Below are 14,158 nucleotides of genomic sequence, written 5' to 3'. Positions count from 1 at the left end.
TAGTGTTGACATCGGCCTAGTAGATCTGTCGTAGCTTCGCTTCTGGCGCTCCTGACAGTTCTCCCTCCTTGCACGGACAGTTGCTTCAGGAGCCACCTGAGGTCAAAGTTGCTGTATTGTCACAGGAAGGATAGAACACAGTCTATGGCTCATCAAGATCTGGGCTGGTGATTTTAAGCCGTCAACAGGTTTGTTTCTGTACTCCGCTTTGCAGTTTGGACAGTTTTTTTTCTGCCAACCCATTGCTCTGCTGGAAATGTGGGCCTGAGGTGATGTCGTGGAAGCCCCATGACTCTGCAAACTGCTTAAATTCTCTGGAGTTGTAAAACAGTCCATTGTCACTGACAACCTGGCGGGCAACTCCATGCCTCGGAAATACTGCTTACATCTTTTGGATAACGGCAGCTGTGGTGATGTTGTGCAGATCCTCTACTTCAAAGTATGTGCTGAGGTAATCACAGATGATTATGCAGTTTTCAGAATTCCATGTGAATAGATCAGTGGCTACAGTACCCCATGGGGTCTCTGGGATGACACGTGGGAGCATATGTTCCCTTAAAGAGATCGTGCACATGACGTCACCATTTTCACAGCACCATATTGCTGGTCAAACAAAGCTGCTCTGCAGTGCGGGAGTCATTGAATGATTTATCGCAATGCCCGAGACCTTTTGTGCTGTTGGTTGTCACAATAGACGAGACAGTTCTTCAAATAGATCATTCTATAGAATACCTGCTGAAAAGATGAAAAAAGATCAATGGATTTCGGGATGGATGTGCCCAACGAAATACACACGCCTGTGTACCGATCATTTCATTTCAGGTAGGAATTATTCATCTCAATCTCAAATTATCAAAAAGTATTTAAAACGCCAAATTCACTCATTTGAGAACAGTGCGTATTTAAAAAAAAATGTCTGTCACAGAGAAGTTTACGAAGGCAGCAATACACTTCTGCGTACAGAGGTAAGTGTGTGGCAGCAATATGCTTCAGTGTACAGAGGAGATGACTCCCTGTCCTAAAAATTTTCCCAGTCTAGGGGTCATTTATTTAAATATCGGTACAGTGGTGCCTCGGTTCTCAAACACAATCTGTTCCAGAAGGCTGGTTGAAAACCAAAACATTCGAAAACTGAAACACGTTTTCCCATTACAATGAATGGAAAATGAAATAATTTCCAAGCCTAAAAAATAGTTTTTAAAGCGATTTTTTTTAGCTTTTCCTGATAATAAACTGCATACTAGAAATGCATGTATAGTTTAAATACTTTATATAACTAAATCATTTTATAAACATATTTATTTTTTGTCTAAAGTGTATGCTTTAGCCTAGTAAAGTATGCTACTACCTTTTTTTTTATTAACAAAAGTGCAGAATAACTTTAAACTAGTGATAATGGGGGGGGGGGAGTGACAAATTGTTTTTTATTTACACAGAAAGTACGTAACGTAAAAAAAAGGAACTTCCAACTAGAGGTAGGGTTACTGGAACAAAAGAAAAAAAGCAATGCAAAACAACAGTTTCAGATGTCTTCGGTGGGGGTGACTTGCCCATTTTTTTTTTGCAAAGAACGAATCCAATGTGATTTGTTTCTGCCTTCTTTTAAGCACTTTTCTGAAGTGGCTCAGAACAACATCATTACAATTTTGCAGTGCTATGCAACATTCAGCTTTATTCGGGTGATGAGGTGCTACAAAATTATGGATGTCGTTCCATTTAGCATAGATAGCTTTAATATCGGCACTTGAGAAATCCTTCCTGCCTTCAACCTCATCAGATGACATCTCCTCCTCCAACGTCTTCTTCTGCTCCTCTTGAAGGTTCAGGAGTTTCCTCAGTTGTGAGCTCGGCACGATGCTCCTCCAGCAAACTCGGATTTGAACTTTTCCGCGGCGGTCTGGTCAGAACTTGCAGCGCTCCCCATGGTGAACAACGGAGTGTATCCCACTTCTTTTGCTGAAAATTTCGAACCATTGTCGACTTGCTTTGAATTCAAAGCCCTCAGGAACTAGACTGAGGTCTTTTCTTTTTATATCTGTACATGTCATGGTCCTGCCGGTCCAGCCCTGGCTGTGCGGGAGCCACGCTGCTTGGGAGGAGCACACCTGCGCCTCATGGTGGCTGATTGGTCCCGGTGTATACTGGACCCTGGGGACGACTGGTCCTTCGCCAGATCGTTGCAACTCATGCCCCGTTTGTCTGATCGTGAACCTGTGTGTACCGACCTCCACCTGTTCTCCGCCCGACCCCTGACTGAAGCCTGACTCTTTTGACACTATTGCCTTCTTCGGTCGATCTCCCGTGTACCAATTCCTGCCTGCCTGCAGACCTACTCTCTACGCCCGACATCCTGACTAGCGCTGCTGCACCTGACTGTCTGCCTGATCCCCAACCTTGGAACAATAAACGTTTTTCCCGAATTACTTCTGCGTCTCTAGAGTCCTGCATTTGGGTCCTCCCTCCGTATCGATGGGTCATGACAGAATACAGATTTCTAGCTTTGGCGCAAATCCCTTTCTTGCCAACACTAACCACAGCTCAGCTGCTTGTTCTACCAAAAATAAGAAGCAACTTTTCAACTTCCTCCAAGATCTGTGGCCTCTGCTTGGTCAACACGGTTGCTCCTTTAGCAACATCACTTGCTTTGAAGGCATTCTTTTGTTTCAGGATGGCGGTGATTGTCAATTTTGCCATGCCATACTTCTTCGATAGCTCAGAAACACGTACACCAGATTCGTGCTCGGCTATCAAATCCTTCTTGAAGTCAACAAACAGTTTTACGCACCACTTTCCTTTTTTCAGCAGCAGCAGTTCCACTTTCCATCCTTGGAGCCATGATTGGGGGTTAATGTTGCTCAATTTGAAGAAAAAAAAGTTACTACAGTACTGGAAAACGTCAGCAATCAGGAGTGTGTGAGTCAACTGGTACCACTGTATTTGTATTTAAAAAAAAATATGAGTGGGTCTTAATTGAGAACAGATCCAGTAATGAAGAATTTGTATGCGTCCAGACTTTCATACGCTTTCAAACTCTTTTGTGTAAATCTCGACAACATATTCACCAGAAAATTATATATATGCAGTTGTCAAGACAACCGGAAGTGAACTAACAAATTTCTTATCGGTGAAAACATCGACTTCGGCATTAAATATGAATCCTCTATGCCAAGTGTCTCTAATTTTTCCATGTACCTTTGTTTATTATCACCTTCTACATCAATCCATTTTCTTGGCCGCTTATCCTCACGAGGGTCCCAGGAGTGCTAGAGCCTATCCCAGATGTCAACGGGCAGGAGGCAGGGTACAACCTGAACTGGTTGCCAGCCAATTGCAGGGCACATAGAGACAAACAGCTTCACTCACAATCACACGTAGGGGCAATTTAGAGTGTCCAATTAATGTTGCATGTTTTTGGGATGTGGGAGGAAACCGGAGTGCCCGGAGAAAACCCACGGATACATGGGCAGAACATGAAAACTCCACACATGCGGGTTCGGGATCGAACCCGGGACCTCAGAACTGTGAGACCAATGCTTTCCAGCTGAGACACTGTGCCGCCACACCTTATAAATATGTAACGGTATCGGACAAAAAACTTTGGGTGTTGTGTTACACGGCATATTTTTGTTTCGTCTCAACGGAATTAACTTTCAACAATGCTTTGTTTGACTGACAATATGGTGACGTAAACAAAAATTATGTGATTTTATGACATAGGTGCATGATCGCTATACTGGAACTGCGGTGTGATTGACATGTCACACCTTTTCCCTGTTTCTTCAATCTGTTGTCCTATGCCTGGCCAAAACATCATGTCTCTTGTGTGGATGCATTTTGTCTGAGCTAGTGTGGAATTATTATATAGCAAGATCCCATCAGCTTCTGTGATCTCATCACGGTGGTTCCAGTACTCACTGATGAGTCTCATTGTATTTGGGTCTCTGGCCAGCCTGACCAAATGACTTGCTTCAAAGTGGAGAGCTGTTCATCCTGAGCTGTCTGTGTCCTGATGTCATCTAGCCTATCAGTACGTACTGGAGCTGTGGTGATGACAAAGTGGACTTGTGTCTCCATAGCCTTGCTTAGAAACTTATCCTCTTCATCCAGGGATTTTCTCGACAGTGCGTCGGCCACAAGGATCTCTTTGCCTGGTGTGTGGATGAGAGTTTTGCTGTACTTTTGCAACGCAAGCATCATGCGCTATAAGTGCGGTGGAGCAAGAGCTAGGGGTTTTCGGAGTATTGTCTCCACTGGTTTGTGATCAGATTCGTACAGGACTGCATGGACCTTTTCAATCTGTGCGTAATTTTGTTCGGTGCTGTTGAGCATCGTGGATGCATACGCTATTGGGCCGCCTTCCTGCATGATAGTTGCAACTACGCCATGTTTTCATGCATCCACTTGTAGTGTTACCTCTTTTCCGGATCAAAGTAGGCTAACACTGGCCCTGGCTCTGCTGTGATGATCTCCATCTTCTGGAATGCATTTTCTTGTGTCGCGTTCCACTTGAACTTAGTTTCCTGCCTAAGCAGTTGTATGACTGGTGCACACCCCCCTTATAGTTATACTACTGTCACTCTGACATCATGTTTTGATCTTGCTATATATGAGAAGTACTATAGCTCAATCTAAAAATAACGGGATGATACTTGCTCTTGAGTTTCACAAGTGGTTTCTTTCTTTATTCCTCACTCCAGCACAAGTGCATCAATCACCTCTAGTTACAGTGTTTGTTTGTCAAAGGAATTTCAAGATCAAAGTTCAAACAATAACTGTAGCCAAAACATTACAGGTGTCAATCTGAAATTGAAAATCTGCCGTCTATGTAGATGTAAGTGGACAGTCGGGAAATTAAACCACTCTACCGATGTCTCAAAATGGGGAGCAGAGGTATGTTAATTGACAGCCACAAAGCTCAACAACGAAGACAGAAATGGACTGTGGAAACAATAATGGATCCTCCAGCAGTTCTCCCTGGAATTTACTGGGAGCAAAGCCCAAAAATATGGGATATATCTAAAATGGAATACACATCAGTACCAGGAGATTACTGAGGAATCTGGTTGGCCTGCATTGCAGGCTGCCTCAACATTGAGTGAGCGGCCATGGATGGTGGTAACAACGAAGAACAGAAAAAAGAATGTGAGTCAGAGCAAAACATTGACATCAAACTTAGAGTACAAATAGATTTAAGCCACTTTTACAAGACCCCGGCCAAGAATGCTCAACCTCCACCACCACTGAACGGTACCAAATGAAATCATCAAAGAAAAAATTTGGACCCCAAACATTAATACTTGGTGATGGAGCCATCAAGGATGTGAAATGCTTTTTCAGTGAGAAGCACACCAAAGTACTGTGTTTTACTATTGACAAGGTGTCTGATATCTCTCAAGATATGGAGATCACTGATCAGCACCCAACTGTGAAATATGTCATTATACATACAGGGGCCCTGGATGTTCCTAAGCAGCAATAGGAAGTAGTGAAGCGAGATTTCATTGCTGTCCTAACAAAAGTGCAAGGTTTGGATGCTGAGAATTTTATAAGTGGACCTCTCCTACTTGTACGATCTGGGGATCAATGTTTCTCGAAGCTCCGTCAATTGAATAAATGGTTAAGCGAAGTGTGTACTGCACTATCTGTGAGTTTAATAGACAATTTCTGCCTTTTTTGGGAGTGTAAACATCTTTACAAACCAGACCGTTTCTGTCTAAATAGACAAGGGGTTAAGTTATTTGCTGCCAACATTTTTTACTGTGTGCGTCTTTCACAGCCCTGTAAAGAAAATGCTGATAAAAACTAAGGACAAAAGGACAAGTTGTACCCAAACAATCAGAGGAACAAGAGAAAAGGCGAGATGAGGTGCATGCAGACTAATTTGGATCATCCGAACAATCAGAAGAGCAAATGACAAATGCAATGTGCCAGCACTTTAAAACGCCACACCTCTTCTTGCCCCATTGGAGCTATCCAAGCATCAGAATTTCCCCTCGATGACTATGACCATCAAACAATCTGCAGTAGACATTGGCTCCCCTAGTCCCAGCCTGAATGTAATGTTGGGTCTGATGATTAAGATAAAGACTAATGTCAAGGATGGAGTCCAGCCATAACATGCTAAGATCTTCCTTCTGTCACCTCCCATCGGAAACGAGAGTAGGACCCAAATGCAGGAACTCGGAAGACGCAAGGTAGTTCAAGAAAAGACACGTTTATTGTATGCAGAGGTCGGGGATCGAGCAGGCAGTCCGGTGCAGCAGCGGTAGTTGGGGCGTCGGGCGAAGAGAGCAGATGAGTGGGCAGGCAGTAGTCGGTATACGGGGAAACAATCAACGCAGGCAGAAGGATCAAGGAGTCAGGCTTGCAAGGTTGGTCGGAGAACGGACGAAGGTCGGTACACACAGGATCAATCAGGAATACGAGAGTGCTGGAATGGGACATAAAGCTCAACGAACTGGCAGCAGACCAGTCGTCACCGGGTCCTATATATACACAGGGGATGATCCGCCCGCATGAGTCGCAGGTGTGCGGCTCCCAATTAGCGCAGCCGCGCGGGCACCCGCACAGCTCGTGCTGAAGCGGCTGGATCATGACACCTTCCATCCCCCCACGGCTGAAACCACTGTTCACTAAGATGCGAAATGCCCTTCCTCCACTCATGAGACTCTTAAATGCTCGTCTGCCTGATATTTTGCTAGAATAACTCTGACCACTATGGAAATCAGGCATTTTTCATCCCTGTAATTACAAGGGACAGAAAGATGGTCAAAGAGGTATGGCACAAAAAAAGTACAACTTCTAACTTAGCGAGGATAAAATATTAGTCTATCAAAACATTGTCTCCAGCTATCTTTGCAAGACTAGCTCTTTTTAATATCAGGTCACTGGGCAACAAATCAATGTTGATTAATGACATCATTACAACCTATGAGCCAGACTTTTTGTCATTAAATGACATGTGGTTAACAGAGAGTAGCTGTAATACCATTTTAATTGAGGCAACACCAGCAAATTTTAATTGTATGAACAGGTGTCGAACAAATAAAAATGGTGGTGGTAATGCCGTTATTTTTAAATCATTATTTCAATGTAAAGGAATTATATTGGGTTATTGTTTTAATAATTTATAGACCTCCAAGATACAATAGAAAAAAGATGGAGGATTTTTAAGAACTGCTGTCAGTTATTTGTACTGAGTACAACTAATTTGTCATAAAAGGGGACTTTACCATTCATGTTGACAATACCATGGAAAAAACATCCAAAGAACTTTATGCCATATGAGACAGATTTAACCTCTCTAAACATTACGAGTCCAACTCACACTCAAAGTCACATATTAGACCTGGTAATGTCGAAGGATGTTGAAATTCTATCGATCAATATTAAGGATATGGCTATTTGTGACCATTTTTGTGTTTTTTTTTTTTTTTTTTCAAAATTACAGATTCTTCCAAAAGTTCAGACAACTTCTATCTCTATTAGGAAAAGATACACAAATGAGAGTACAGTACAGGCACTAATTTTATGGAGACTGTGGCTGTGCCACAGACTGTCAATTCTGAGACAGTTAATGAACCCAAATTGATCACGGAAAAGGTTGGGAATAATAAATGATAAAAATAAAATGGTTTTAAAAAATGGCAAACTAAATGGAATGCTTTTGGTTTTGACTCTTTGCCAATAAAAGCGATGACCTTTGGGCAGGTAGAAATATGTGTTTTCAGCAGCTGAAGCATTCAATTAGAGTCTGATGTAGGCAAAGCACCATGTTTGGTCAGGGTTTCTCCTTCCAGTAAATAGCTGTCCATTTTCAAAATTGCACCGATTCCATTGCTATGCCATTGCCAACAGCCAGGTTAGCTTTCATGCATGGCAATCCTACACCACATTACCTGATATGGTATGACAATAATATCAGAGTGGGCAGTAAAGAATGTGATTAGATATGAGATTTACAGTATTTAAACCTGCTAGGAAAACATGAGGATCTCCAATCCACTGTACTAGATTTGATAGCGGTGAAGCCAGTGGAATTAACAATTTGTTTTTGTTCAAACGGGTCACATTGTTAGATTAATGGGAATTTCCGAGTGTGTATATTACCTGATGACGTCTAAGGTACATCCATTCGGAGAAAGGCTTAAGACATATTCATTGACTTTCTCTTTGCGAGACAAGGCCCAGCGGAGGCCCAGCGGAGGCCGAGTGGGTGACATTGCAAGTAACGAATCGTACATTAGTGTCATGACTTGAACACGAGGGTGAACCCAAAATGCATGACTCACGAGATCAGGTACAGTTCGGAAAGCGTCTGCTAGCAGTCCAAAGAAGCAGCAGTACCAAAATCAGTCATTAATGAGGCAGGGTTCAGTACACAGAGTAGCAAGGACATAGGCAAATTGTTCGGGGAACGTGACATAGTAGTATGACGATCCAGCAAGGACCAGACCGCATACATGGCAATATATACATGGACAGTAATCACCAAAACGAGACGCAGGTGAGCACATCTGCTCATCGGAGCAAGTGCGCGCCGCATTGGGAACGGACACACCCATGACAGTACCAAACGGCCGTCCCCAGACAGCCTAGGAGCCCCAGGATGCGATGCATGGAAGCCCTGACTGAGTGAGGGGTTGACCACGAATCGGTAAGTAAGCCCCAACCACTCCTGGGGACCGTAGGCCTCCCAGTCCAACATGTGTGTACCGTGTAGACAGGGCCCCCGTCCAGGAGGGGGCCTGGCAGGCGAGACCAACAAGGACACTGGAGCAGGTTTGAGCTGGCTAACACGAAAAGCCGGGTGGACCCGCATCGACTTCGGGAGTTTTAATCTCATCGTGACTGGATTGATTAATTTAGTAATCGGGAACAGACTGACGAACCTGGGAGCGAGCTTCTGCAATTCCATTTTTAGTGGGATGCCCTTAGCAGAACCCCATGACTCGTTGACCCAGCCTGTAGACTGGAACTGGCACCCTCTTACGTTCCGCTGCGGCCTTATAGGAGAGCCCCTTGCGCTGTAGCATCTGTCCGGCTCGCTCCCAGATTCCCTTGCAGTGCCTCAAAACAGCCAACACAGACGGCACCGACGAGTTTGAATCTACGGGAAGAGAGAGAGTGCATAACCGTGCACATTGTGAAAGGGGGACATGCCAGTGGACACTGAGGGAAGAGTGTTATGCTCGTATTCAACACAGATCAACTGTTGGCTCCATGAGCATGGTTCACGAGAGGCGAGACACCGGAGGCCCACTTCCAAGTCCTGATTAACGCGCTCGGTCTGGCCATTGGTTTCCGGGTGATGGCCTGAGGAAAGACTAATGGTGGCCCCTATAAGAGAACAAAACACTTTCCAGAACCGGGAAATGAACTGGGCCCCTCTGTCGGAAACCACATCAAGCGGGAAGGACGTGCAACCTTAACACGTCTTTTTTATGTTTGGCCACCAGAAACCTTGCTCTATGACAGACTCTGTTTTGGCCATGCCGAGGTGACACACTGTGCGATTGGTGTGGGACCAGTCATCTACTGTTCCTTTTAGCAGGGGAACAACATAAAGCCCGTCATCGGGGCAGCCTTCAGAACTACTAGAGTCCTTTGACTTGAGTTTCAACTTCTCAGGTGGAGAGTGAGATGAAACATGGCTCAGGGAGGATAGACTAGGGGTCAGACTCAGTTTTTCCCCTTCATGCACACGCGACAGCGCATTGGGTTTCTCATTCTTTGATCCCGGCTAATAGGTCATCACAAAGCGAAACCGCATAAAGAAGAGTACCCATCTAGCTTGCCTAGCGTTAAGCCTCATGGCTGACCCAATATATTCTAAATTATTGTGGTCAGTTAATACCAAAAATGGGACCTGTGCCCCCTCTAACCAATGTTTCCATTCCGACATCACTGTCTTGAGTGCTAGAAGTTCGTGGTCTCCAATGTCGTAATTTCATTCTGCTGGAGTTAGTTTTTTTTTAGATAGGTTTTAGGGCCTTCTCTGTGAGAGAACCGGCCCTATCCCTGAATCCGACGCATTAACCTCGACAACAAACTGCCTATCTGGATCGGGCAAGGTAAGAAGCGGAGCTGATGTAAAGATGGCCTTGAGTTTACGGAAGGCCACCTGGCAGGCCGGGTTCCAAACGAAGGAAGTATGGGGTGAGGTTAGTGTGTGCAATGGGGCTGCAACCGTACTAAAGTTTCAGACTAATTTGCGGTAGAAGTTGGTTAATCCAATAAACCTCTGCACCTCCTTGCGGGTAGTCGGAGTGGGCCAATGAAGAACGTCCTCGTCCTTGCTGGGATCCATGGGTATCTCTCCCTCCGGCAAGATAAAGCCCGAGAATGATATGGAGGGTTGGTGAACTCACACTTTTCAATAACTGTTGTAGCACTGCACAAACGTGCCTGAAATGAGATTATTCAGTCGGTGGAAAAAAAATCAGGATGTTGTCTAGGTACACAAAAACACATATGTTAAGCATTTTGCGTAAAACATCATTGACAAAATTCTGAAATATGGCTGGTGCATTTGTAAGTCCTAACGGCATCACCAAATATTCATAATGCCCCATGGGCGTTTTCAAAACTGTTTTCCGCTCATCCCCTCTCTTATCCACACGAGGTGGTACGCATTTCTCAAATCCAGCTTGGTGTAAACCTTGGCTCCTTCAGAAATTCGAAGGCTGTAGCAATGTGGGGGAGAGGGTACCTGTTCATTATTGTGATGTCCTTAAGTCCTTGGTAATCTATGCAGGGCCGCAGGGCCTTGCCCTTCTTTTCTACAAAAAAAAGTCTGCATCCGTAGACTCCTCCACGTATGCTTTCATGGGTTGATGCTCCGGACCTGAAAGAGAATATACTCTCCTGCGAGGAGGTGAGGACCCGTGCAGCAGGTAAATGGTGCCGTTATATGGCCTGTGAGGATGAAGCGACGTAGCCTTAAACTTGGGATATACTTCCCTCAGGTCATGGTAAAAGGAGGGGATAGAAGATAGGTCCGGCTCACCTCGTGGGGTTTGAGAGGCCACTTTCCTCTCCTCTTCCTGCGACAAAAGGCACGTACGTGCTCACTTGAATCTCTAGGACCTGATTTTTCCGGTCATCCAGTCAATATGGGGGTCATGTCCAGTATTCTCATCCAGGGACCCCTCAAGATTATGTTATGGCCCATGGTTTCTAAAACATGGAAGGTGATACGTTCCGAATGTAAATCCTGAAATGTCAGGGTAAGCGTCTGAGTGCGGTGCGTTATTTTGCTGAGGAAACTGACATTTGCCGCGTAAGCATTACGGGGGTACTATATTGCGAAGGTCTTTAGACCCATGCTTTTGACCACCTCAGAATTTAAAAGATTGGCCTCCGAACCCAAGTCTATGAACACAGTTTTCCTGAGTGGCTGTCCTCCCGAACACAGGGTGACAAGAGGAAGTGCTTGGTCCGGAATGTCCTTAATGAGGTTGAGACGCACCCTAGTCAGGGTTCGGAGTGAGGTACCAGATGTTTTCACCGGGAAGTGGGTCACCTTATGTCCCTCTGCCGGTGTAGGCATTACTATGGTGTTAAGCAGGGGCGACCCAGCTGCCTCGGCTTCACCACCTCATCAGACGTACCTTGAGGAGTATCTGCGTCCCTGATACGTGCAGGTGTGTCCCTCTGCCGGCGTAGGCATTACTATGGTGATAAGCAGGGGCGACCCAGCTGCCTCGGCTTCACCACCTCATCAGACGTACCTTGAGGAGTATCTGCGTCCCTGATACGCGCAGGTGTGTCTCTCTGCCAGGCGCTGTCCTGCTCCCGATCCATGAGTTTGTCTACTTTCAAAGTGAGAGTGATTTGTGCGTCCAGGTCTTTCGGAAAGTCCAGCGCGATCAGCTGGTCCTTTACCCCGGGGGACAGCCCTTGAAAGAATGCATCTAGGAGCTCCCTGTTGTTCAACTGGCTTTCAGATGCAAGAATATAGAAGGCTTATAAATTTTCGCCTTTTGGCTGGACTGGTTGTTGCTATACAGAAACATTATGGCTTCCTTATAACGTAACAATTAAAAGGGGAAAAGGACCAGGGAAAAAGCATCATAAGGGAGTGCAGAATTACAGAATTAAGAGAAATGGAAAAGTTCCATTCTTTGGAAGCTTATCATTGTAAATTAATTTCGGAGAGAAAAGGGGTATTGAATTTTTGTTAAGGTACAGTGTGACATTTTTTGCTGATCACGTTGATAATATATAGTTTGCAGGGATTTGCTAATGAAACGATCAAAGGGTTCAAGCTCTTATCTAACACTTAAAGAAGCCATCGACTAACACTACTTAAACGCGACATGGACTACATTCTGGCCTTGCAAGGTAGTTTATGTGTTTCTCTGAACCTGACAGGAGATGCGTGTTACACTTTGATCCCAGAAAATTCAGATAACATTACCAGTGCGTTAGAAGTGTGAAAGGTTAGCTCGGTAATGAATCTGACAGACTAACTACAACAAACACAACAAAACCAACTTAAAAAATATTAATTACACAACATTATACAACCCCAATTCCAATGACGTTGTGACGTTGTGTTAAATAAAAACATAATACAATGATTTACAAACCTACCGACAGTATATTTAATTGAATACACTACAAAGACAAGATATTTAAAGTGCCACTGACACAAAAAAAACACATTTTAAAATAGTTATTGTTATCATAACTACAAATAATATTTTCCACTTTGATGATAAAGCGGGACAGTGGATCAGCTGTAAAGTGCTGGCCTCACAGTTCTGAGGCCCAGGGTTCGATCCCGACCCTGCCTGTGTGAATTTGCATGTTCTCCCCATGCCTGCGTATGTTTTCTCTAGGCACTCCGGTTTCCTCCGACATCCCAAAAACATGCAACATAAATTGGACACTCTAAATTGCCCCTAGGTGTGATTGTGAGTGTGGCTCTTTGTTTCTATGTGCCGTGGGATTGGTTGGCAACCAGTTCAGGGTGTATGTTGACAGCAGGAATAGGCTCCAGCACTCCCTGCGGCCCTGCTGAGGATAAGTGGCGAAGAAAATGGATGGATTCTATTTATTTATTTGCTTCAGAGGTCCTTGTCATCTTGCTGGGGATGCCGCATTTTACCCTATCAATGCGGCTTCCCGCTACAGTAGTGTACTAATGTATGCTGCGTTTTTTTAATTGTATTTTATTTATTTAGCTTCATTGGTCCACATCGGCATGCCAGGGATGGCGCATTGCATTCCCCTGTAATATACAGTACAGTAATGTAGTATGTAGTGATCTGGCTTTGTTTTTTTTGTTTTTTGTTTTTTTTTTGGGTGGGGGGGGCAGAAATCCGGAATGCTTTGAATGAGCGATAGGTGATCCACGATGTAGAGACGTATTGCTGAATCACCACTTTAGCATTGACACCCCCCCCAAAAAAAACGTGTTTCTCACTGTACAATGAAAAGATCAAATGTGCTAATACTTACCTTTCCTTTCCTTGACACGCATTTTCTGTTTCATCTTCCTTCTTCATCTCTAAGAAAGGGCTCTTGGACTGAAATGTATTAAAAAAGTTTAAAAATAGTTATCATCTTTTTTGGCTAAATACAGTACCGTTCAAAATAAAAACAATCCAATGTGATGAACCAGATTATTCCACATTTTCAGAATTTTTATGTTTTTATTGATACATGGCAAACAAGTTATCAGTGCCCCATTTAACGATGAACCTTATAGAGAGGTGTGAAAAATTTTAGGCTGCTCAACTAAAATAATCTCTACTATTTTAAAATGGAGAGCAAAACCAGAGACACTTGGCAGAAAACAGAAGACAACCATCAAAATGGATCGCAGAATAACCAGAATGGCAAAGGCTTAGCCAATGATCAGCTCCAGGATGATCAAAGACAGTCTGGAGTTACCTGTAAGTACAGTGACAAGGGGAAGAAGACCTTTGTGTGAAGCTCATCTATTTACAAGAATCCCCTGCAAAGTCCGTAGGTTTAAAAAAAGGCTTGTACAGAAGAGGCTACAAATTGCCAAAGAACACATCAACTGGCCTAAAGATAAATGGAGGAACATTTTGTGGACTGATGACAGTAAAATTGTTTTTTGTGGGTCCAGGGGCCATAAACAGTTTGTGAGACAAACTTCAAAGTCTGAATTCAAGCCACAGTA

At 44.1% G+C, this 14,158-nt stretch overlaps 1 protein-coding gene across 1 annotated transcript in view; it reads right to left on the bottom strand.

Annotated features, from left to right (window-relative positions):
* The window catches only part of ryr2a (ryanodine receptor 2a (cardiac)), a 407,989-nt gene that overhangs the window by 110,156 nt on the left and 283,675 nt on the right, over positions 1-14,158 (bottom strand). The window contains 1 exon segment of the mRNA XM_061810997.1: positions 13,468-13,535. Within this exon segment, the coding sequence (XP_061666981.1) occupies positions 13,468-13,535 (68 nt within the window).

The sequence above is a fragment of the Syngnathoides biaculeatus genome, chromosome 22, assembly GCF_019802595.1.
Source record: "Syngnathoides biaculeatus isolate LvHL_M chromosome 22, ASM1980259v1, whole genome shotgun sequence".
NCBI lineage: Eukaryota > Metazoa > Chordata > Actinopteri > Syngnathiformes > Syngnathidae > Syngnathoides > Syngnathoides biaculeatus.
This window is presented reverse-complemented; position numbering and strand designations above follow the sequence as displayed.